Raw genomic sequence first — 27,053 nt, 5'->3', positions numbered from 1 at the left:
AATTTATTCAGTTATAAACATTCATTCACTTTCTTCTTTCCTTCATGGATCTAAACTTTACCGCTGCCGTTATTTTTTTCTATATTTTTATTGTAATATTTTCAGAATGTGTTTGTGCTATTTTTGGCCAAAGTAAGACAAAGAAAACAATTTGAAGTTGTCTTTATTTTTTAGTTTTAATGCCATGATTTTAACAGATGTTCCTCCATGCGGCTCCTTAGCTAAAATAAGTTTGACACCCCTGACTTAGAGTATACACACTTTATAGGCCGCAACATAACACATTCAGCTTCTGGGAAAAAGCTACTTCCTAGTTACACAGCATACCACTTTACTGCCATATAATGTCTTGGAAGTGCAACTGCAATGCAAATGAGACATATATAAACAGCACAGTTATCATAATTAACTTATTTTTAGATATTACATTAAAAAAATTGATTTTATTTTCAACCATCTATTAAAACGCACACAACAGTATCAAAATTGGTACCACTGAATACCGGTATTGGTTCCCAGGTACTGAGAATTGGTACTGTCTCGGTTCAAATGTGTACCCATCCTTACTGAGCAGGAGACTGTAGACATATAAAGAGACCAATCAGAGAGGAGGGGAGTTGCTGGGTCGTCTATTCATTGCACGTGCAGAGAGGACGACGTGTAAAATGAGTCTAGCGCACGCTTAGTGTGTTTTTTTTCACGTGAGAATTTGCGCACCGTTCTGACGCCAAAGACAGGCTACAATATTGAAGACTACTTTAAGTGAAGATGGGACCAAGTATTGGGTTTCCACATAAGTTTTCAGTACCTCAGTAACATTGAGTACATCCATTACATGTTATTATTGTGGTACCTCAGTTTTTAGATGTTCAGTTTTTGTCAAAAATCTTCGCCACAATTTTGTTAAATCTTTTTTTATAGTTTGCGTGTAACAATCGAGTCTGTTTTCCATTAAATCAACGGCCCAAACAAAGAATCCCTTGGTTGGTGACTCAGTCTCTTAGCTTGAAAAAATATATTTTTAATGAATTAGTTACCGCCATTAAGAGATTTAGTTTTGGCAGCTCTTGATAAAATATTGTCATTGCAATCACTTTCGTGAGGTACCAAAAGCATACCTGCCAACTACTCCGGTTTTCCCGTAATTAGTACGGTTTTCATCAACCTATTCCGGGTTACGGTTGCAGTGATAAAAAATACGGTTTTTCATTAATTAAATTTTTTTATTTTTTTTTAAGTTTTATTCGCGAAATCGCGTAACAACAATGACAATCGACACTGCTTCCCGTAACTTCCTATCGAGCCATTCCGAATGCCATGCGCGAGGCTATTTATAGCACCGCTGCCAAGCACGAGGCACCAGTTGTCATTGTTTCCAAACGAGCGAACGATCATGGAATCAGCCGGAGAAAAATCGCAAACGAGTTTTAAACCGAAAAGAAAACTGCAGTCATTCCGTGAAGAATATTCTTTCTTTTTTAGTTTATTTCGAACATGAACACACTTACATCATAATACATCACACAATTTCATATCATTTCATTTTACATCATGCCCGAACAGGAGTAGGAAGAAGCAAAGCTTATTTAATCCTACCCCTTTCCCACTTCAAAGCGTTTACAAATATATAGAATCATTTACTGACCTTTTTATATAATAAAATAACATCTATGAATTAGTATACAACAGTTTTGTAATATGTAATTAATTAATTAATTCAGTCATTATTAACATACTGAGATGAAGAATATCTTATTTTCAATAAGGTTGAAAGTATTTCTCATAATTCTTCTTCTTTGTACTCTGTAAGCACTTTTATTTTGAACAACCTCTTAAACTGGATCATATCAGTACAATTTTTAACTCCTTTACTTAATCCATTCCATAATTTAATTCCACATACTGATATGCTAAAAGTTCTAAGTGTTGTACGTGCATATAAATGTTTTAAATTATTTTTTCCTCTAAGGTTATATTTCTCCTCTTTAGTTGAGAAGAATTGTTGTACATTCTTTGGTAGCAGGTTATAGTTTGCTTTGTACATCATTTTAGCTGTTTGCAATTTTACCAAATCACCGAACTTTAATATTTCTGACTTAATAAATAAAGGGTTTGTGTGTTCTCTATATCCAACATTATGTATTATTCTAACTGATCTTTTTTGTAACACGGTTAGCGAATGTAGCGCACATTTGTAGTTATTTCTCCATATTTCTGCACAATAACTCAGATATGGTAACACTAGCGAGCAGTAGAGAATATGTAGTGATTTTTGGCCCAGGACATATTTTGCTTTATTCATTATTGAAATGTTTTTTGCCACCTTATGTTGTATGTTTTGTATATGAGATTTCCAGTTCATTTGATCATCTATTAATACTCCCAAAAATCTAGTTTCTTTTACCCTTTCTATGTCTACTCCGTCTATTTGTATTTGTGTATGATGCTCTTTTCTACTATTACCAAATAGCATTATTTTAGTTTTACTGAGATTCAAAGATAGTCTGTTTTTGTCAAACCATCTTTTTAATTTGTTCATTTCTTCTGTTATTATTTGTATTATCTTCTGTGTGCTCTCTCCTGAACAGAAAGCAGTTGTGTCGTCTGCAAATAAAACGAACTTTAAGTCCTTCGTAACCTTACAAATGTCGTTTATATAAAGATTGAACAATCTTGGTCCCAGTATTGATCCCTGGGGTACACCACAGGATATATCTAGCCGTGTTGACATATTTTCACCCATCTTCACGTATTGCTTCCTGTTGGTTAAATAACTTCTTACCCAATTCAATACCAAACCTCTGATGCCATATCGTTCTAATTTTCGTATTAAAATATCATGATTAATTGTGTCAAATGCTTTTGTTAAGTCCATGAATACTGCGGCCACACATTCTTTACCATCTATTGCATTGGTAATTTCCTCTGTTATTTTGGTTAATGCTATTGATGTTGAGATATTTGCTCGGAATCCATATTGGTTCTCCACAAGCGTCCCACTTTTGTTAATAAATAAATCTAATCGACTATTGAATAATTTTTCCAAGATTTTGGAGAATTGTGGAAGTAATGAAACTGGTCTGTAGTTAGTAAACTGGTGTACGTCTCCATTCTTATAAATTGGTACGACTTTTGCAATTTTCATTATATCAGGGAATTTACCGGTTAAAAATGATACATTGGTGATATATGTCAGAGGTTCTGAAATGTCTTGTATAAACTTTTTTATCGTTACCATATCTATTCCATGACAGTCGGTTGAGGTCTTGGATTTACAATTTTTTACAATTTTGATTATTTCTTCTTTTGTTACGCTTTTAAGAAACATGGAATTGGGATTTCTGTCTATGAGCTCACTCAAGGCCTCAACTGACCCATCATCTGCATTTGGAATTCTTTGATCCAAATTTTTTCCGATATTAACAAAATAATCATTGAAACGTTCAGCTATTTGGTTCATATTGTCATTTTTTGTATTTCCATCTAGAAAGTACTGGGGGTAATCTTTCTTAGCACCATTTTTAATGATGCTATTTAGGATGCCCCATGTTGCTCTCATGTTGTTTTTGTTCTTGTTTAATAATTGACTGTAGTATTCCTTCTTACATGTTCGTAGTATACCAATTAGTTTGTTTTTATATTTTTTATACTTATTTTCTGCCTCTATAGATCTCTGTGTTATAAATATTCGATACAATGGTTTTTTTTTGTGACAAGCATTTTTCACTCCTTTTGTCATCCATGGTTGTTTGTTTTTCTTTTGCTTCTTACTACGTTCTTTCCATGGGCAATGTTTATCATAGAGTGTAAGAAAGGTGTTAACAAAATTCCCATATGCATCATCTACATCATCTTCATTATATACGTTGTCCCAAATTTGTTTCCTCAGATCCTTCCTGAAGGAGAGCATTCCTTCCTCTGTGCATAGTCTTTGAAATGTATTTTTGTCAATGTTCTTCTTCCTGTAGTTCCCATCATAAATAGTAAAGACTGGCAGATGGTTCAAAAGCCTATCCGGGAATAATTATCCGTTCCAAAAAGGGTGAAAACTACGCGAATTGCACCTTGTGCAGACAAGATTTTTCGATTGGACACGGAGGAATTAGCGATGTAAAAGACCACGTTGGGACAAAAAAACACAAGTCTAATGCCGTTGCTAGCGATACAAGTGGAAAACTTTCAACGTAAATTTGGATTTTAGCCACAAAAAGGTAATGACACCAATGTTATCTATTGGAATTGTTTAGTGCTGTTATACTGTTAAAAGTGTTTATACTATTTATGCTTTCAAGTCCAAGTTGAAGAAATCTTGTTAAATGTTGACAGCATAACTACCAAAATACAGAAGTATGTCCTTAATATTTTTGCAGTGCTATTTCTGTTGAAAAGTTAAAATGATTACATTAGAGATGTGATGTGCCACTTTTCAAGTGTCTGATGGCTTAAATTAATTTTCATGAATTTTTCATATTTTGAATTCTTTTGAAAGGCTTACAAAAAAACTACATTTGAATTGTAATTCCATGCTATTGACAGGACTATTAATTTTAATGAAGTTAGCTTACCATGTTTACAGTATGATAATTGTGATAGAAATGTGAATTTTAGGCACAGAATATTTTTTACAATTGAACAAGGCAGTAGATTATACAAGCTTGGACAGAAAGTTAATAATGACACCAATTTTTTTTTTAATGGAATTGTTTAGTACTGTTTTACCATTTGTTTACTGTAAAAAGTGTTTATACTGTTTATACTTTCAATTAACAAATTGAAGTCTTGTGAAAGGTTGACAGGATAACTGGCATTAACTGTCAAAATAATTTCAAACTATTGAAGTTAGCTTACAGAATAAACATGTCAATCAACCCATATGATTTTTGCTGTAATATTTTTGTTTTGAAAAGTCACTGTGACTGATAGAAAAGTGATGGTTTTAGCAACATTTTAACCTGTCTGAATGCAATCAATCATTTTGCGTCGGCCTGAACCCCCCACCAGGACTTTGTCCTGGACCTACCGGGGCCTGCGGCCCCTGGACCCTGGCTACTAGGTTTTTCTGATTTCAAAAGTTGGCAGGTATGCAAAAGGTGAAATAATATTGGCTCAAAGTCTCAGTATAGAGACAATATACCTCTTTTTTTATGCCCAATTACCACACAAATAGGAAAAAAGCAATGACTACACTGTTTGAATGCAGCTCTGCTTCTATGCTAGTCATACTGTAGAAATAAAACACAAATTGCTTTTTTTTTGTCAAAGTAGCTCTAATAGTGAACAACCCGAACTGGAAAGAAATGCATTTCTTAAATACACGATAGATGCACAAAGTTGATGAACTACCTTTTTTGTTGTTGTTTTTCATTCCCTTTTTTGGGGGGTTGAAATAAACTATGGAAATAAGTGTTACAAAAATGTTTGTGACACTTATAACTTGCTCTTGGAAGAAAAAAGGTTGGAGACCCCTAACCCCGCTAACAGTACATCCAGAAAGTATTCACAGCGCTTCACTTTTTCCACATTTTATCTTACAGATTTATTCCAAAATGGAATACATTCATATTTTCCCTTAAAATTCTACACAAAATACCCCGTAATGACAATGTGACAAGTTTTTTTGTTTTTTTTTGCAAATGTATTAAAAATACAAATTGACATGTACAAAAGTATTCACAGTCTTTGCTCAATACTTTGTTGATGCACCTTTGCCAGCAATTACAGCCTCAAGTCTTTTTGAAGACGATGCCACAAGCTTGGCACACCTATCTTTGGGCAGTTTCGCCCATTCCTCTTTGCAGCACCTCTCAAGCTTTGTACATTGTACATTGTTGCATTCATCTTAGTCCAGTCAGGGAGGTGTCCAAAAACCCCATGGTCACTCTGTCAGAGATACAGCATTCCTCTCTGAAGAGAGAAGAACCTTCCAGTAGGACAACCATCTCTGCAGCAAACCATCAACCAGGCCTGTATGGTAGAGTGGCCAGACGGAAGTAATTTCTTAGTAAAAAGTTTTCCAAAATGCACCTGAAAAACTCTGACCATCCATCCATCCATTTTCTACCACTTGTCCCTTTTGGGGTGGCGGGGGGTGCTGGAGCCTATCTCACCATGAGAAACCAAATTCTCTGGTCTGATGAGACAAAGATTGAACTCTTTGGCGTGAAAGCCAGGCGTCGTGTTTGGAGGAAACCAGGCACCGCTCATCACCAGGCCAATACCATCCCTACAGTGAAGCATGGTGGTGGCAGCATCATGCTGTGGGAAAGAACTTGTAGACTAGTCAGGATAGAGAGAAATATGAATGCAGCAATGTACAGAGACATCCTGGATGAAAACCTTCCCAACCAACCTGATGGAGCTTGAGAGGTGCTGCAAAGAGGAATGGGCGAAACTAACCAAAGATAGGTGTGCCAAGCTTGTAGCATCGTATTAAAAAAGACTTGACACTGTAATTGCTGCCAAAGGTGCATCAACAAAGTATTGAGCAAAAGGTCCAAATACTTATGTACCGTATTTTCCGGACTATAAGGCACACTTAAAATCCTTTTTATTTCTCAAAACCCGACAGTGCGCCTTATAACCCGGTGCGCCTAATGTACGGAATAATTCTGGTTTTGCTTACCGACCTCGAAGCTATTTTATTTGGTACATGGTGTAATGATAAGTGTGACCAGTAGATGGCAGTCAAACATAAGAGATATGTGTAGACTGCACTATGATGGCAGTCACACACAGGAGATACGTGTAGACTGCACTATGATGGCAATAGGACTCAAGTAAACAACACCAACATTTTATATGTTCCATTGAAAATATAGAACATTACACATGGCGCTCAAAAATCTGTCAAAATGTTTTAGTACGACTTTGGTAAGCTATGAAGCCGCACCGCTTGATGTGCTTCAACATCCGAGTATTATTATGGTGTGTGTATAAGGTAGGACATATTATCTGGCGTTTTGTTTCGCAATATTATGCAAAAGCTAATTTTCTTACCTTCTCGTACCTGCTGATCTGTATTTGGGATCTGCATAAGTCCTGAAAAATTGTAGTTTTTTTCCCCTCAAAACTTGTAGTTTTGAGGGGAAAATGAATGCATTCCATTTTGGAATAAGACTGTAACATAACATGTGAAAGAAGTGAATAATTGAAGGATGCACTGTAGATAGACTCAACAGAACATGTAGATAGATGCCACTTTGAATTCTATCCATCAGTGGAAATTGTGTAAGGGGGAGGAAGACCTATGTATTTCTCTTTATTGTTGAATACTGTAAGTAACGTAACACTGCCAGGTGTGATCTACACTGTGTTTGTCACACTACCCTACTTGAGGGGACATAAACCTTCATGATGGCACACATGGCAAAAAGTATGACATGAAAGTACACTCTAGCATTGAGGCCAGAGAGAAAAAAATGTGAATGTGTTAAGATGAATTTTCCTGTCCTTGCCTCAGGGACAACAGCACCTGCGTCTTTTGTTTGTCTATAGAACCCATTTTTCCTTAGCCAGCACTTTCTTTTTATAGGGTTAAAATGACAATCTTAAACCTAGCACGTGCTTTGTCTCATTTGGTGCACTTATGTACTCACGCTTTTGAGTACAACAGTACAACACTGTCAGTACCTGAATGTCCCGAATGAAGAGTGCGCGGTGATGCACACTTAGCACTCTCAATAATTGCTTTATTTGCTACTTAGCAGAAGCACTGCCAAACAAAGAGCAACGGCGTAATCTCCGCTCCTTTTAAAAGCACGGCGGGAGACACAAGCCAGAAAAGTCAGAACCGATTCATTTTTAATGTTCAACTGAGAAATAGGAGAAAAAACAAACAAACCGATCTTTTATCAAGGGAGACACATGTTGGAGATCATCATTATTAGAAAGAAAGAAAAATAATTACGATTATGTTAGTCATCTCCTCTAAGTGCATAATGACAATGATTGTAGAGAATTAGTACACAGTGTGCAGAGTATTCCTACTGAAATGTACTGACGGAAGTATTACATTTGAGACGCAGCGTTAGATTTTAAGGGTGCTCAAAAAAATGTATCACGACTTTTATTTTACCCGATTCTAAAGCGGTTATTGATTTCCAAGAATCAGTTTGCAGCAAAAAATGAATAAAAATTAAGCTTTATTTGTTACACAGCGTAAAGTTGTGTAAATAAAAATGTATTATTAATTTGTATATATTATTTTTTATTATTATTAATAAAATATATATATATTTTTTAGGAATACATTTTTGCATTAAGAATATTAATGAACTATTATTGATATTATTATTATTATGGGCCTGCTGCAATTGCTGCACAACAACAATGAATTGGCGCTTATATTAACATGCTAACGTTAGCATGCTAATGTTAGCATGCAAATGTTTTATACTCGTTTTTTTGTGTGCTTATTTTGTATGTTTACACCTAAAAATCATGGCTTTGGATACTTGGTGCCATCTTCGACCCCGGCCAGAGTTTCAGGGCAAAGATAGCAGGCCCATCAACATTTCCACACAAATTTTCTTGTTATTGATACTATTGTTTTTATAGTTTTTTCCTTTATTTTTTAGTTTTGTATTTTTGTGGCCTCAATTGCTTTGTAAATGTTCTATCTTGCGTATTGTAAAGCAGTGATTGGGTTGGAGTTGGGGATACTCTATTTCCTTTTATTAGATTGATTAACATTCTGGGATTTTTGTAAATGAAATTTTAAAAGTACATTTTCAAAAAGAGGACAAGCGGTAGAAAATTAATGGATGGATTTTTAGGCCAACACTGGGAATATAAGTCACATTTCAGCAGCCAAGAGGAACTTTTGTAGCCTCTTTTGAAAGGTTTTGTTATAATTTAAGAGAATCGTGTCGAATTCTGAATCGAATCGTCACCCCAAGAACCGGAATTTAATAGAATCATGAGGTGCCCAAAGATTCCCACCTCTCCTGAATTTACAATCCATTAGGAGTGGAAACTGTTAGTCAATATGTTGGGTTACAACAAGGTCGTCTTTGACCACCAGTTCCCAGTTAACAAGCTAACATTGTGAGTAAAGATAATTGGCTAATGACCTGGTCGGTGTGTTGCACCAAATGAGAGCCGGGTGCGTGCAGGTGGAGGTTTAATGAGTGTGTGGGGAGGGTCTATTGGACTCCATGCTAGATGGTGCAGGAAAGTGATTCTCGGTAATGGGGTTAAGGTGTGACAGCGCCATCAATTTAAAGAGCAGCTGATGCCACTAATGAGCTACATGATCTATTCCCCTCGGGCTAAACAAACTGCACAAGCATTGTGGCACGTTCCTGCAGACCTTTGCACGGGCTAAAGGTCCTGGAAGGCTGCGGCGTTTCCGCTCCGTTGACATTTGCGCGCACACAAAAGCTCGGACACTCACGGTAACAGCCTTGCTTCCAGTGGTATCCCGGCAGACAGTCCTCACACTTGGCCCCGCTGGCGCCGTCTTTGCACTGGCAGAAGCCCGTGCCGTTGCATCGGTCGTGGACGGAACCCATCTGGTTGCAGTTGCACTCTGACGGAGGGAGGGAGAGAGAGAGAGAGAGAGGGTGTTGATGTTTGCGAGGTGGAGTATTTGTATTCCGCTGCATCGCCTGCGCTTGTACAGTACAATGTGCCCTTTGCACACAAAGTCACTTTTCCTCCATCAATAAAGCAATATCCATGCCATGTTCCTTTTAAGTGGGAAAAAAGACTGCAGTCTTTTTATGAAAAACTGTCATGTCGTCCCTTTTTTGTGGCGGAGACCGCAGCAAAAATGATCCCATAAAAATGTTGCTTCAAACTAATAAAATAACATGCAATAAATACTGTATTGTATACTCTGCAATTTGTTTACGGTAAGGCATTTAATTTGTCATATTTTTTATACTGTGTACAGTGGAATCTCCATTAACGAACCCCTCTATTTCGAACTTTTCGGTTCAAGAACTTTTACATCGAGCCAAATATGCCTCCGAGTGCGAACCATGTCTCGGCGTACGAACCCTTTATTCATTTTTTCATTCATTTTGTGTGCCGCTACAAGCCTTAGGGCACTGTCATTTTGGGGACATCACTTCCTGTGCCGTACAGTACACACGGGACGCGGATATTTTGGAGAGATGGAGCCCCTACGTCACTTGTTGTTTATCTACACAGTCCATTACTCAGTCGCCACTCTCAGTGCTTCACCATTCAACAAGTTTTGTCTATTTTTCTCACTGAATATGGATCCAAAAAAGCCAACAAACCGGCCCGGAAAGAAGGAGGGAATCGCTGTGAACTTAGACCTAGAGAGGAGAGGACTCTCCCTGCTTTCTCTGTGTCCACCCCCTTCTCTGCCTCATGTCCATACCTTGAATGCATTCGCATTGCATGCCACACACATTCGCCGACAGCATGATAAAGAAGTTTTTTATTGTTTGTTGTAACAACATTGTTAACATTTTTTAGAGCAGTGTTTTTAAACCACTGTGCCGCGGCACACTAGTGTGCCGTGAGATACAGTCTGGTGTGCCGCGGGAGATTATCTAATTTCCCCGATTTGGGGCAAAAAATATTTTTTGCAAACCAGTAATTATAGTCTGTAAATGATGTGTTGTTGTTGAGTGTTGGTGCTAGAGCTCGGCAGAGTAACCGTGTAATACTCTTCCATATCAGTAGATGGCAGCTGGTAGCTAATTGCTTTGTAGATGTCAGAAACAGCGGGAGGCAGCGTGTAGGTAAAAGGGTGTCTAATGCTTAAACCAAAAATAAACAAAAGGTGAGTGCCCCTAAGAAAAGGCATTGAAGCTTAGGGAAGGCTATGCAGATTGAAACTAAAACTGAACTGGCTACAAAGTAAACAAAAACAGAATGCTGGACGACGGCAAAGACTTACTGTGGAGCAAAGATGGCGTCCACAATGTAACATCCGAACATGACATGACAATCGACAAAATCGGAAATATCGCTCAAAGGAAGACCTGAAACTGCTCCAGGAAAATACCAAAATTGGAGCGCAAGACAAGAACTAGAACACTACACACAGGAAAACAGCAATATACTCCAAATAAGTCACGGTTTGATGTGACAGGTGGTGACAGTACACCTACTTTGAGACAAGAGCTATATTGATGCATGGTTGGTTATGGTTTAAATTCATATCCAACAATTGCGACAACAACTTTTTACTGTCAACTGAGTTTCGTTGTTTAATGATTTCTGCTGGTGGTGTGCCTCCGGATTTTGTCAACACAAAACATGTGCCTTCGCTCAAAAAAGGTTGAAAATCACTGTTGTAGAGCACAAAGGGGCGCGTTGACCGTTGAGTTTGCCGTTGTTGTGTTGTTTTGATAATAAAGAGATTGTTGATCCATTACCCCCTCGTTATGCTTGTTTGATATACACATATATATATATATATATATATATATATATATATGTGTGTGTGTGTGTGTGTGTGTGTGTGTGTGTGTGTGTGTGTGTGTGTGTGTGTGTGTGTGTGTGTGTGTGTGTATATATGTCCACCTACTCAGTGGCCTAGTGGTTAGAGTGTCCGCCCTGAGATCGGTAGGTTGTGAGTTCAAACCCCGACCGAGTCATGCCAAAGACTATAAAAATGGGACCCATTACCTCCCTGCTTGGCACTCAGCATCAAGGGTTGGACTTGGGGGTTAAATCACCAAAAATGATTCCCGGGCGCGGCCACCGCTGCTGCCCACTGCTCCCCTCACCTCCCAGGGGGTGATCAAGGGTGATGGGTCAAATGCAGAGAATAATTTCGCCACACCTAGTGTGTGTGTGACAATCATTGGTACTTTAACTTTAACTTTAACATATATGGTATGTGTATTTATATGTATATACATATGTATATGTATATACATATATATGTGTGTATATGTATATACATATATATACACATGTATATGTATATACATTAGGGGTGTAACGGTACACAACAATTTTGGTTCGGTACGTACCTCGGTTTAGAGGTCACGGTTCGGTTCATTTTCGGCACAGTAAGAAAACAACAAAATATACATTTTTTGGTTATTTATTTACCAAATTTGCAAAATCTTCAACCAAAAATATTTTTCTTTGTGGAATATTGGATGTGAAGTAATCGGAACCTTGGATAGGTCAATAATTCATAATAACATTGATTTTGATTCAATATTATGTTTTGAGCAATGACAGTTTGAAAGAAAAAAAACAGCTTTGTTTTATTGGTCAACATTTCAACTTTTTCTACATTACATTTAACCTTTAAACTTTTTTATTTCACTTTTGTTATGTTTTTGTTTGTTTTATTAGTATCTTTAGAATGTGCCGTAGGCCTTTAAAACATTAGCTGTGGGCCGCAAATGGTCTCTGGGGCACACTTTTGACACCCCTGCTATAGATAAATAATGTAATCTGATAAATCTATGGATAAAAAGCAGAGCCTGGCGACGCATGCGCGTTTATCATAATTCTCTCACTCTCTCTGTCTCTGCCCCTCCCTCACGAACGCTGCTGCGTGCACAATTTGTTTTGTTTTTAACCCCTTCTTAACCCTGAACGTACATTGAAAATACACGCAACCCTAACTCAAAATGCCGGACATTTGAGGCATTTAAGAAACTCCGCTCTGACAGCTCCGCAAAAGAGGACATGTCCGGTGAAAAGAGGACGTATGGTCAGTCTATCATAGCCCTGTCGCTGCTAGCATGCCGTGTGTTGTGCCTCGGTGTGCATTGTTTACACAACGTGCGTTACGCTACTTAATATGTGCGTGTGGAAACTCGTTCGGTACACCTACGAACCGAACCGGAACCCCCGTACCGAAACGGTTCGATACAAATACACGTACTGTTACACCCCTAGTATACATATATATGTGTGTATATGTATATACATATATATATATATACACGTATATATGTATATATGTGTGTGTATGTAAATAACTATTTGTTATATTTAATTTGTCTATTAATTTGTATGTGTGTGTGTGTATGTATGTATATGTATGTATGTATATATGTATATGTTTGAGTATATATGTGTGTATGTATGTATGTATATGTTTGAGTGTATATACAGTACAGGCCAAAAGTTTGGACACACCTCATTTCAATGTGTTTTCTTTATTTCCATGACTATTTACATGTAGATTTCATGACTATTTACATTGTAGAATGTCACTGAAGGCATCAAAACTATGACACATGTGAAATGAAAACCATTTCAGGTGACTACCTCTTGAAGCTCATCGAGAGAATGCCAAGAGTGTGCAAAGCAGTAATCAGAGCAAAGGGTGGCTATTTTGAAGAAACTAGAATATAAAACATCCATCCATCCATCCGTCTTCTACCGCTTGTCCCCGTCGGGGTCCCAGGGGGTGCTGGAGCCTATTATTTCACCTTTTTTTGTTAAGTACATAACTACATGTGTTCATTCATAGTTTTGATGCCTTCAGTGACAATCTACAATGTAAATAGTCATGAAAATTAAAAAAAACGCATTGAATGAGGAGATGGTGTGTCCAAACTTTTGGCCTGTACTGTATATAAATATATACAGTGTCTTAATAGTGTGCTTTATTTGACTAAAATAAGGACTTTTGTTGAGGCTAACAAGAACTAATTATTCATATTTACATTATTTCTTATGGGAAACTCTGCTTCACGATACGAACTTGTCGATTTACGAACCATGTTCAAGAACCTATTAAATCCGTAAATTGAGGTTCCGCTGTGTATATTTTCAACATTCTACAAATAATTCAAACTTTGTGTTACAAAATATGGAATGTTGTTCCAAAGTGTAAACACCCTAATATGATTTCATTGAAATTCTACTTTCGTTTCATTAAATTCTCCCAGCGATCCATGTCCAGTTGTCCTCATTAGTCAAAGCCGTCACTGTGTATGAATGTGATTAGCGAACATAGTCTGACAGTAACAGTATATTTCCTGTTTACTGAAGATGACAGATCAGTTCGTGGCCAATCAGAGGCCAGAATAAATCATTAATTCATCTCAAAGCAAAAGTTTGGACTGATGTCAGCTGACAGCTACTCCTCTCCCACTTACACGCAACATCAAATCAGATCGTTTACGCTGTAAAACGTGTGATAAAACATTTACGCAAGTGGGGAAAAAAGGCAAAAGAGGCCCAGATTACGCAACAGTACCAATGCGGCGGGTATGTGTGTTTGTGGGTCATGTGCATTAATATTGGGATTACATGGCAGCGTGCAGCCTAGTCAGGAGTGCTGCAAAAAACGCTGGTCCCCGATGCTTCTTGTTGGTGTGCTGGTTGTGCCGACGAGTTAATGTTTTTTTTTTGTGCTGACTCCAAGGCTTGGTGCTGTGCATGTCTCAATGGTAGCAAGATTACCCCCCTCCCCCAACCCCCTGCAGACCACTCATATTGCTCAAAATCAACATTGGATATATACTGTCACAAGAACCTCCCTGAAGGCCATGCTGGAAAAATTTAGGAATGCCCCAACTTAAGAACGTTTTGAGATAACCGCTGTTTCTCGGCAAATTTTTATGCTTCAGTTGGCGAATGTGACAGTGAATCACCTAACATCCGGTCTTACTCGCTAGCATTAATTTATAGATCGAGATTGAAAAACTTTGTTTTCCAACCCTGGGAAGGAAGAAAGCGAGGTTGAAGGACTGTGCTGAGAAGAAGAAGTGGATTATGGTACTTGAATTCTAGAAAGAAATCATCAAGCACATGACAGAGTGTGTCGTCGACTTGACGACGCACTGCTAGTCTGTACCATACTGAAGCACAATGAGTCGAATGCCAGCCACGGACGTTAAAGTAATATCTAAATGGCAGACATTTATCCATGAAAACATGGAGAAGATGCTGTTGGTGTATTTGACTGAGAAGCAGCTGGAAGAATGTGCCGTAGAGGTCCACTCTCCAAGGTAAATAGGGCTGCGAATCTTTGGGTGTCCCACGATTCGATTCAATATCGATTCTTGGGGTCACGATTCGATGATACATCGATTTTTTTCGATTCAACGCGATTCTCGATTCAAAAACGATATTTTTCCGACTCAAAACAATTCAGGAACTTAGGCTACACTCACAGTGCAGGGTTGGATGTCCTAGTCAGATTTTTTGGTCAAATCCGATCTTTTAGTGGCCGTTCACATTACAAGGAAAATGTGATTTCTAATGTGAATGCAATTTCGGTACAGGCGCATTTGTGGCATTTTCAAAGATTGTCAGCTATTAGCATGCATTACCACGATCAAACGGAAATCTCTTTCACAAGATACTGTGGTAGTAAATAGTAGGGATGCTAAAGTACTCGCTATAATCCTGTTTAGGACAATCTGCCTTTAATTAAAAAAAAAAAAAAAAAAGCGATATTAATCGAGATCGGATACTATGAAAAGATTAATTGTGATAATTTTTTTTGCCATTTCGCCCAGGCCTACATTGAGGACGCATTGCATATATGTATGTATATATATATATATATATATACACATATACACACACACACACACACACACACACACACACACACACACACACACACACAATTTATATTTGTATTCAGAAGAGGCCTGGGTCGGATATGAAAAATATGGAATTGCACTGTTCACACTGACATGCAAAGATTTGATACAGGTCGCACATGGGCAAATAAAATCAGAATTGACTTGCAGTGTGAACAAGGCCATAATGCCATTTAATTTGAAAGGTTTCACTGTACAAAGAATTACACACACACACACACACACACACACACACACACACACACACACACACACACACACACACACACACACACACACACACACACACACACACACACACACACACACACATTCTTGTATTTGTTACCTTCTTGAGACCTCCGAAAAATATATCTCTTTAGGACCACCCTTTCTAGATATATAATAGATTTGTATTTTCAACAATAATAATATATACATACTATGCAAATATTAAAAAGGAAAGCTTTTAGTAAAACTTTTTTTTTGTTTTGTCTGTAATTGGTTTTTAATCTTCATTATTTATTTTAAGGTATTACAGTATATATGTATATACAGTACATATTTATTTTTTTAAAATTAATTTTAGCCAAAGGGGGCTTGTTTCAATTTCTTACACACACTTGTTATTACATATGTTTGCCAGAGGGGGAGCACTTCAAATGTTTACGCACACTTGTTATTTCATATGTTGGACAGAGGGGGGTGACACTTTTAAAACCGACAGTCAATTTGAAAAATCCCTCCCTTTTGGGACCACCCTAATTTTGATATATTTCACCACCAGGGGTGAAAATGAGACATTCTCTCTTAGATGCAATGGTTTTCCGTATTGGGACCATGATTTCGGTCCTAACTTGTTCACCGGTCCTCCTATGGAAGGTACTTTTCCTTGTTGATGTCTCAAGAAGGGTAGAAATGCAAGAACACACACACACACACACACTGCCCCCTGCACACCCACCGATGCAGACGCTCTCGTCGTCCAGCTCAGCAGAGGCGTTGCGGAAGTATCCCAGTCTGCAGTGTTGGCAGTTCTGGCCCCTGGTGTTGTGCTTGCAGCTGACGCATGTGACAATGTTCAGGTAGTCGATGTAGCTGCAGCGGTTGGAGTGTCCGTAGCATTCACAGTCTAAAAGAGAAGAAGACAATTCATCACATGTGATTTTTTGCCACCCCCCCTAATCTTTTAAGTGTGGATGGATTGAAAAGGGCCGGAGCGCCGCCGTTAAAACTCTCATAAGATTCCCGAGAGCAGGAAGTGATAAATGTCTGAAAGTTTCCATGTCAGTGAGCAAACGAATGGCCCTCTGTGTGCTTTATGAGCCTATATTGGTTCAATAAAGACGGACCACTCCCTCTCCATTACTGCACTTGTCACTTTGCTGACTCTGCCTCACTGCCGCCGCAATGATCATCGATGGGAGCGCCGCCGCCCGCTGATGCATGTTTGCATGCACAGTGCAGGTCATGTTATGTCTGAGTTTGTCCTTTCACTTAACGATGAACAGATTAGAAGAGAAACAGTCAAACAACAGCTATGAATGACCTGCTTTTGCCCTTTGGCGTTCAGGGCAGGACTTTGCTATTTCATGTAATTCACCTTAAAATTGTTTATCGTATTTTCCGGTCAATTTTTTCCTACGCTTTGCACCCTGTGGCTTATAAAATGGTGCAGCTAATTTACGGATTTTTTTTTACTAAGGGCCACGATGTTTTGTATTTGACAGAGACACTGAAAAGGTGTGTTATTGTTATTGAGGAGTTCGCTCACTGCAGGTGCTGTGGCTTGACAATGTACTTCCTGTTTTGTGCCTTGAACTGAAAGTATAGCCGTCCATTGCATTTCTGCTTGAAAGGATTTCTTCATTCATCACTCCAAGCAACGTTTGTAAATGTTACATTATAACAAAAACAATTCATAGCCACTAAACCGTCCCGTGTGTCATTAGTAGGAGCGTTTTAATCCATATTTGTACGTGCTATCGTAATGTAATCAATATGTACAAGTGTCTGTGTTTGTATTATTAACTTACAACGGTATTCTTTTTGTATTGTTTCAGTTTCGTAAATTCCCCAAAACGTCACTGTGAGTCTGTTTAGCTGATTGGATAGCTAGCTTCCGCAGCTAGTGGGTCCATGACGATAACTTCTGTTTTGTTTGGTCAGCTGTTTTACTGCCGTGCTACAGGCACCGTTTGGAAACAATTAAGTGCAGCTTATAGTCTGGTGCAGCTAATATATGTAAAAATATGTATTTGTTCTAAAATTTGGTGGGTGTGGCTTAAATACCTGCGCTCTATAGCCCGGAAAATATAGTTTATTGCCTTTGTTGGTTTGCTTTTTTTAAGTACAACTTCACAAATGTGAATGTCTAGGATTTTTTTAAATGTATTTTTCACCTATTAGAGCTATCAAAATGAAATTATAAACGGACCCCATTAATAAAAAAATATTTAGCCAGATTAAGGACACAATTTATTTTCACTGCATACGCTCCTTTACCTTAAATAACTTTATTTTTTTGGTTTATGGACACTGTGCATCATACATTATTCACAAGGAAGCAATGGGTGCACCAGATTTAGCTTCTGTAGTCCTTAATTTAACACCACTAAACATATAATATACATGGTAGAATATAAATTTCACAACTACCCTATTTTGAGGACCAAAAGCTGCTACTTGTTTCCCAAGCTTTAAATCTTGCGGCTTATACACAGGTGCAGCAAAACTGCAGTGTGTTTCTGGTGTTATTGTAGACTGTACTCGTGTTTAGAGACTCTTTACTTCTGTCGTTTCATGTACGCGACGAGTAGCGAGCTGCAGAGAGCCTGACGTCACACATGCTTTGCGCTGCTGTTAGCCTTCCTCTCCTTAAAAGCCACCGCTCTCATCTTAATTTTTGAAGATCGCCGTCCGCAGGTACTTCTCGGATGTATTAAAGTACGACCACATCACAGACATGCTGCCTCGGCTCCAGACAATCCCGTGCGTATGGCTTACGCCATCACAACATCTGTTATGATCTAAGTATGTCTTTTTTCGGCGGCCAAATATGTGTGCATCACTAGTCAATAGTGCGCAAATAAACTATATATATATATATATATATATATATATATATATATATATATATATATATATATATATATACAGTACAGGAAGAAAGTTTGGACGCACCTTCTCATTTCAATGCGTTTCCTTTATTTTCATGACTATTTACATTGTAGATTGTCACTGAAGGCATTAAAACTATGACACTTGTGAAGTGAAAACCATTTCAGGTGACTACCTCTTGAAGCTCATTGAGAGAATATAAAACATGTTAAGTACATAACTCCACATGTGTTCATTCATAGTTTTGATGACTTCAGTGACAATCTAAAATGTAAATAGTCATGAAAATGAAGAAAACACATTAAATGAGAAGGTATGTCCAAACTTTTGGCCTGTACTGTATGTGTGTGTGTGTGTGTATATATATATATATATATATATATATATATATAACAAATACTATAACTACCTGCTGCTTTTAATGTGTTATGACATTCTCCCCATGGTCTTGAACACACTGTGTTGGCGGAGAATGAAGACGTTTTGAGCGTCTAGGAGTGAAACATGGAGACGGACGTGTGTGCACAGGAAATACTTGTTGAAACTAGGCCCGTTGTTAGGATAATATTGACAATAAAAGCTAAAAATACTTTCTTCTTCAGGATTCTACAATACATTATATTACTTTTTCATGCAAAAAAACCCCTTATTTTCAAGGTGTGGCGGCTAATATTTTACCATGGCGCACCACCACATTCAATATACATGTCACGATAACATCATTTTGAATGTTATTGATCATAGGTCTGGTTTTCCTTCATCGACTCACACTATTTAATGACTACAATGCAGTGGGAAGTCCGCACTTTCATGCTGAAGCAACGCCTGTGTGGCTGCGTCGTCATACTACACCACATACTAGACTTCCTTTTATTGTCATTCAAATTTGAACTTTACAGTACAGATAAGAACGGAATTACTACGGTGGACTTCTGTGATTTAAGCCAAAAGGAAACCTCTTGTAACTCAGCGCTTGCTTCTTTATGTTGCCTTTTATTCTGCACGGTTTATAGGAACGCTAAATACGTTCTCAGTCAAAGCCGTGCAATTGAGCGTAGGAGGTGCCACCCCACACGGAGAAATAAAAGCTCGGTATCATTTAAAGCGAGAGCTGCTCCACATCCTTACTGTGATTATCCTCACTGAGCGCTGCCACCTAATTATCCTTTCATTAAGCTTCAGAAGTTGGCTGCAATGGCGCGCTGCAAGGCATCGCTCTCTCTTTAAGGAGCCGTTTACCATGCCAGTTTATGCAGAGCTGCATTTAAATGCGCATTAAAAAGTCGTAGTTAAGCTGTTTAATCAACGGTCACATTATTATTTTATTATTGTTTGGTTGAGGATGGCGGCTGAATTATGAATGAGCGGGTTTAAAGGAAGTCGGTGAGCGCAGCGCCATAAAGTGCCTCTCTCAGCACTGAGGGAACCAAGCGAGGGAAGAACTGCCTGATTAAATATAAATGGCCAATTACTCCACAGACTTGAGAGACTATGGGACAGTGTTCGCCAAATTAACGCCACCAGTCAAGATGTTCCTTTATTGTTATTTATCAATTATGAGTCACTATTTTAGCTGATGAAGAAGTGGGCATTTGCAAAGTGTCCACACTTACCTTGATCATGCACGACAAGCAAAGGCAACCACATAAGACTCTCAGATGCATGGAGAGAGGATAGAGGGATCAAAGATGAAAAAAGATGAAACATGCAATGAAAGGAATTTTTCCACAGGTTTTTAAAAAAAAAAAAAGTTTTTACTTATCACAAGCTCACGTAAGTGTGATGAAAAGCTACCTAAATCCCACATAGCACACAAGTATCTCCACTGCCAAGCAGATGACCCTCTTACCTTTGAAATCATCATATATGATTCCAAACAAATGTCTGGCCCCAGGCTGTCCTGACATCAAAAGTTTGAGGAGCCCTTGAGGAATGAAGGAATATGCTTAAGATCTGCTTTTCCATACTGTTCCAACTGTGCTGTAGCACTGTACAAGTCCTAAATAGTTCTACTGGAAGACAGCGTAGATTAGGCCACAAAGTTCTAATCTACAAAAGTCAACACTAAAGAAAAGCGCTCTATAATTCTTCCAAACAACTCTGCAACTAGTTGCTAATAAACGCTGATGTAGATCAGGGGTGTCCAAAATGGAGACTTGGATCCGCAGCTCGGTATTGTAAAAATAGATGGAATTAATTATTAATGAAATATACTATTCCATATTACCCTAATTTGCTTTGTCACTTTTAACACAAAGTTGATTTGTGGATGTTTTGTTCAGATAGCCAAGCATATATTGACCTACATTGGATTGCTTTTAGCATCTTTGATGTACGAAATCTATCAATGTGTCCAGCGCCAGCATCCTTCAGTTTTTTCTGAATTCAGCCCACGGTGGAAAAGGTTTGGACACCCCTGATGTAGACTAAGGGTGGAACAATTCACAAAATCCACGGTTCGGCTCTTGTGACACATATTTTGGTCCAGTGCAGTTTTTTTTTTATCACCCCAGAATACCATAAATCCCAATAATCCAATGTAGAGGTGGCCCTCTAGTGGGTTCTTCGGACCACCACACACTGCCAGGAGAGCCCGGAATTCAGGGTATAACACTGTTTTATTTTCATTCAATAGCGCAAGGCTTTTGTCTCTCTCACTCTCTCTGGCTCCCACTCCAGCTCCAACCCCAACTCCGTGTCTCATTCCGGCTGCTGCTAATAAAGGCGACAGGTGATTAGATAACAAGGCCCACCTGGGCCATATACTCACCTGTCCCTGTCTTCGAGGCCGGTCCTGGCACACCCCTTTCCGCGGCAGACCCGCAGGCCACGCCCCCTCCACATCAAGCTTTACCATTTATCAGGTGAGGTTTAAAAAAAAAAAATCGACTAAATAAAACTCCCTAAGCTCTGACTCTTAAAGTAATGCAGTGGTTCTCAAAATGTTTTCCCCAAATAACTTGGCTCTCAAAGTACCACCATAATGACCAATGTTAAAATGCAGTAGCATAATGGGCGTAAGTATTAATTAAAAACAAGGCAGAGGTTTTATTCAACAACGATGACCAAGAAGAACGCGGAGTTGGAATATAATCACAACATTTTATGTACATATTTATATACAGATTTGAACAATTAGTGATTCACTGAAATATATTTATTAATTGTGGTTCTTACAAAAAATATATCTTATAAAAGATAAAATGTCTCTTAAAGCTCTGCCCCTTTAATTAGTGAATACGAAATAATTTAACTTTAGCCTACTACTACAACCATATTATTTACCAGCAACATGAAGTGAAACAGAGGCAGAGGTGTCCTGCCACAGTCAGTCAACCTCCTCCTCCTCCTCCTCCTGCTGCTGCTGAACAGGTCGCACCTGTGGTCCGAACTGTAGGCCTACCTCCTCTCCAAGTCGAGCCCTTTTCGGCCGTTGAAAATATTTTTCTATACTCATCTGTGTGAAGGAGTGAACATCCAACAAATTTATTACTAACGAGCAGAACCGCTCTATGTACAGTGCCGTCTAACCTTAAGCGGCAGCAGCTCAACACATGCAGGGTTCAACGTTAAGGTTTTTTTCTACTTGCCTGACTTCTCAAATCTACTTGCCCCAATATTTGTACTTGTCCTGCCTAGGTTTTTTTCTGGCTGTGTAGTGCTCATGGCTTATATCTTAATAGAATCCTTCCCGTTGACTATTTACAACACTACACAGTATTTATTATTATTATTATTATTATTATTATTATCTATAATTGCATTTAAATGGCATTGCATACATGTAAAATTAAATGCTATTTCACATTATTTGACCAGTAGCAGTTACACTCATCTGAACAGGTCAGCCACCTGTTTAAAGCCCAATCACAGTTGAAATCTTGAAATGAAGGGCCTTTAATGGCCAAAACATTAACCTGGACAACATTTTAACAGCTGGTTGGCTCAGATTTTATTATTTTCATTGCATTCACATGCTGCAGTGGACAGTGGACAATTTAGCTTCAGTCCATGTGTGTTTATTGACAACATGGTTATAACCTGGACACGTTAGCTCGTCGGTATTGTAACACGTGACTGTTACTACGAGCGTCTGCCCCGGGCCACGAGTCAAACAGCGGCGGTGTTAATGAAGCAGCGTCAGGCTGCTCACCGTCAGTGAAACGCTCGGTGAAATCACGGATTAACGTTAAATATATGAAGAGCCGCGAGCGATGCAGCAACCTACTCAGTGGCCTAGTGAACCTACTCAGTGGCCTAGTGGTTAGAGTGTCCGCCCTGAGATCGGTAGGTTGTGGGTTCAAACCCCGGCCGAGTCATACCAAATACTATAAAAATGGGACCCATTACCTCCCTGCTTGGCACTCAGTATCAAGGGTTGGAATTGGGGGTTAAATCACCAAAAATGATTCCCGGGCGCGGCCACCGCTGCTGCCCACTGCTCCCCTCACCTCCCAGGGGGTGATCAAGGGTGATGGGTTAAATGCAGAGAATAATTTCGCCACACCTAGTGTGTGTGTGACAATCATTGGTACTTTAACTTTTAACTTTTAACCTATCTACTAGTGATGGGTTGATGAGGCGTCATGAAGCGTTTTGACACATTGCAAAACTGTATTGATACTGTGTCGATACTGTGTCACTAAATAATGACATCTGCTGGACATTAAAAATCCCTACAGGCAACCTATGGACCGACTCAACTGACACTGATTTTATGACCTAGTACAGTGGTTCTCAAATGGGGGTACGCGAACCCCTGGGGGCACTTGAAGGTATGCCAAGGGGTACGGGAGATTTTTTTTAAATATTCTAAAAATAGCAACAATTCAAAAATCCTTTATATATTTATTGAATAATACTTCAACAAAATATGAATGTAAGTTCATAAACTCAGTGAAGCACAAGCTCAGGTTTGTCACTAAAATGTCTGTCAAAAAGAACTGTGAAAAGAAATGTAACTATGCAATATTCAGTGTTGACAGCTAGATTTTTTGTGGACATGTTCCATAAATATTGATGTTAAAGATTTATTTTTTTTGTGAAGAAATGTTTAGAATTAAGTTCATGAATCCAGATGGATCTCTAATACAATCCCCAAAGAGGGCACTTTAAGTTGATTATTACTTCTAGGTGTAGAAATCTTTATTTATAATTGAATCACTTGTTTATTTTTCAACAAGTTTTTAGTTATTTTTATATCTTTTTTTTCCAAATAGTTCAAGAAAGACCACTACAAATGAGCAATATTTTGCACTGTTATACAATTTAGTAAATCAGAAACTGATGACATAGTGCTGTATTTTACTTCTTTATCTTTTTTTTTTCAACCAAAAATGCTTTGCTCTGATTAGGGGGTACTTGAATTTAAAAAAAAATCACAGGGGGTACATTGCTGAAAAAAGGTTGAGAACCACTGACCTAGTATATACAATAATATAAACCAAGTCATTGTATTTCATTTAGGATTATTTCATAACTTAATTTAAATAAAAATATATTTTTTGTCTTTTTTAGATACAGTCAATAAATAATGTGAACATGTATCATAACATCAGTGCCGGCCCAAGCCTCCATGGGGCCCTAAGCAAAATTTGATTTTGGGGCCCTCTATTTCTGCCAATAATATATAAATAATATATAAACTCATTGCGGCTCTGGCAGTGTTGTTTACATTATCCTATTGTCAGCCTGGCATGTCTTTAAAACATGTCATTTATAAAGATATGGGGGTGGCCCAGTTAAGAACATAAATAATACCAATGAATGAACGAATGATGTCCAGAGTACCACATATGGTTCCTAATCTTAAAATGTAGAAAACATTCAGCTACAAGAGTGGCCTGGGGTTGAACAGTCCAAGTGATAAAGCTTTGTATTTACAGTAAAAGTGTCATCTTGTCTCATCAGTCTTGTACATATTAGTCTTTAATTACTAGTTTATATTTTTAGTTAATTGTTAATATTTAATGTTTACTTTGTACAAAGAGAGCGCAGTCTACTGAAATTAAATTCCATGTGTGTTAGACATAACCGGACAATAAAGCTGATTCTGATTCACTTTATTATTTTTGGTAACAAAAACCTGAAACAGCAATGTGCAAAAATGTTGACCTAAAATTGTGTTTTTGTACAATAATATATCTTTGATCATTTAGAAATCATCAGTCAGACTCGTACATGCAAAAAATTAAAAATAATAATTTTTTGTTAATTGCTTTTGGGGGCCCCCTGGTGGCCGCGGGGCCCTAAGCAAGCGCTTAGTACGCTTATGCCTTGGGCCGGCTCTGCATAACATGGAAATCTAAGAGAACGTGTTGTGAATGAGGATGCTTGTGGACCTGTAAATTATTATTTATTTATTTTTACACATTTTTATTAAAAAAAAAACTGTTTTTCCAACGTATTCAATTTTAGACGCTTTCTCTTCTTAGTTATTATTTCTCCGGCTGTAGAAAAGAGCCACTCACACAGCATAGAGGAGGCGTCAGTGCGACACGGTTCGCGTATCGGTCACGTGACCAAAACAGCTCATGATCGGTCACGTGACTTTCTAAAAGCGGTACGCGCACCTACACAGAGTTTAGCTCTATGAGCTCGACGCATGCGCAGATGCATCGGTGTTGCCGGACCCATCACTACTATCTACCTATAACACCTGTAAAAATGAAGCAATGCTACCACGCTAGCAAGCGTTAGCTCGCCGGCTATGAGCCACCAAGCTGCTAACTGTCGCCAAAAGGCACCATTTAAGTTTTTTCCCCATGGCATCCAGGATCAAGGCTTTCAGCAGCTTTTGGACGTTTGAGGTAGAAACGTAGGAAGCGCCATCATTATGAAAAGTAGCCGGCGAGTATTTTGATTCCGTCCGTCCGTCACTCTTCTTCTTCTTCTTCTTCTTCTGGCCCACCAGGTGAATTAAGTGCTATTGCATAGTGCATAGTAGGCTACCGCCACCTACTGCACCTGAGGTGTAACTACAAGCAACATTCACAGACAGTCCCATTGCTTTTATGAGCGGTCGACCGAGTCAAAAGCCGAAAAATCCATTTGTGGCGGACGTAATTCTTTCGTGGCGGGCCGCCACAAATAAATGAATGTGTGGGAAACACTGCCTAATGTGCTGCAGACTGATTTAGCGTTTTTCTTCTAGTGTGTTTAGAACAACTGACTTTAATTTGTTTACCATTAAGCTAATGATAAACAGGCTTTTACTTTTATAACACTTTTCTACCTTCAGTTAAAGTTAAAGTACCACTGATAGTCACACACTAGGTGTGGTGAAATTACCCTCTGCATTCGACCCATCCCCTTGTTCCACCCTTTGGGAGGTGAGGGGAGCAGTGAGCAGCAGCGGTGGCTGCGCTCGGGAATCATTTTGGTGATTTAACCCCCAATTCCAACCCTTGATGCTGAGTGCCTAGCAGGGAGGCAATGGGTCTCATTTTTATAGTCTTTGGTATGACTTACGACCTACCGATCTCAGGGCGACACTCTAACCACAAGGCCACTGAGCAGATGTCGTCGTTAAGATGAGTCCAGTTTCTTGTCCAGGTATACTTTTACAAAGTCATGGGTAGACTGAAGATGGAACCAGCAACCTTCAGGTTGGTAGACGACCACTCTACTACTACATGCTGCCCCCGAAAGCAAATAAGGACTATTAATAGCATGTTTTTCCGACTAAGCCACCATTTAAGACTCACTTAAATGCTGACAAAATTAATCATTTACCGGCAGCTCCATAATTCCAATCATCATGATTAAGGAAACAGAATAACATATTGGCTCAGAAGGCTAAAGACCTTTTAACGTCATCACAATGACCCCAAAACCCGGTTAGTCTCTCTGTCGCTTCCGAAAGACTCGGCCGTTTTCACGAGCGCCGTCTTCCCTCTCGTCTTGGTGCTCCGCAAAGGAGCACCGGCTCACAAATCAATTTGTATTGATGTGGAACAGATGAGCTCAGGCTGTTTTTTACTAGAATAGATGGAGCAACTATTGGCGAGACACCAGCGTCTAATGATTTATGACAAGCCGATCCCGCCGCCACTATATTTAAATTGCACCAAATCATGCGAGTTGTTGCACTTGGCATCGAGAGCAGATACTTTTCCTCTGGGGGACTTCTCTGTTCATGCCGCTCTTGCTCAGAAAAGATTGTTGATTTGTGACTACGGCTCTCCTGGGAGTGTTCCTCAAAATCGTGGAAGACTTAAACGGCACCATTGTCATTGAGACAACAAAGCGCGGACCTGTGCTGTAAATCCTGAACAATAATCCAGATTTCTACACTACGTTTCAAAGAGAAACCTATCATCTCTCCCTCAATCGTTGCTCAGCGGCCGTGAGCCTCATGCTTGGGCCCCGTAGACTTGTGGGTGACTGATAGGCCATTAACATTAGTACAATCTCGGGAACATCATAAAAGCCCAGTGA

General features: G+C 38.7%; 1 protein-coding gene and 1 long non-coding RNA gene across 10 annotated transcripts in view; one reads left to right on the top strand and one right to left on the bottom strand.

Moving 5' to 3' along the window:
- ntng2b (netrin g2b) overlaps nt 1-27,053 on the bottom strand; it is a 218,753-nt gene that overhangs the window by 14,972 nt on the left and 176,728 nt on the right. For 6 of the 9 annotated variants that reach the window (XM_061931846.2, XM_061931850.2, XM_061931848.2 and 3 more), the window contains 4 exons: nt 21,273-21,329; nt 20,464-20,538; nt 16,459-16,626; nt 9,395-9,529 (listed from right to left, as the gene is read on the bottom strand). In XM_061931846.2, the coding sequence (XP_061787830.1) occupies nt 9,395-9,529; nt 16,459-16,626; nt 20,464-20,538; nt 21,273-21,329 (435 nt within the window). The remainder of the gene's footprint in view (nt 1-9,394; nt 9,530-16,458; nt 16,627-20,463; nt 20,539-21,272; nt 21,330-27,053) is intronic. The other 3 variants (XM_061931847.2, XM_061931853.2, XM_061931854.2) reach the window with 1 other exon arrangement.
- The window catches only part of LOC140677634 (uncharacterized), an 83,502-nt gene that overhangs the window by 41,772 nt on the left and 14,677 nt on the right, over nt 1-27,053 (top strand). The gene's annotated exons all lie outside the window — the stretch shown is intronic.

Source organism: Nerophis lumbriciformis, linkage group LG39 (genome assembly GCF_033978685.3).
Source record: "Nerophis lumbriciformis linkage group LG39, RoL_Nlum_v2.1, whole genome shotgun sequence".
Taxonomy (NCBI): domain Eukaryota; kingdom Metazoa; phylum Chordata; class Actinopteri; order Syngnathiformes; family Syngnathidae; genus Nerophis; species Nerophis lumbriciformis.
Note: the sequence above shows the minus strand (reverse complement) of the source record. Positions and strands in the feature narration are given on the sequence as shown.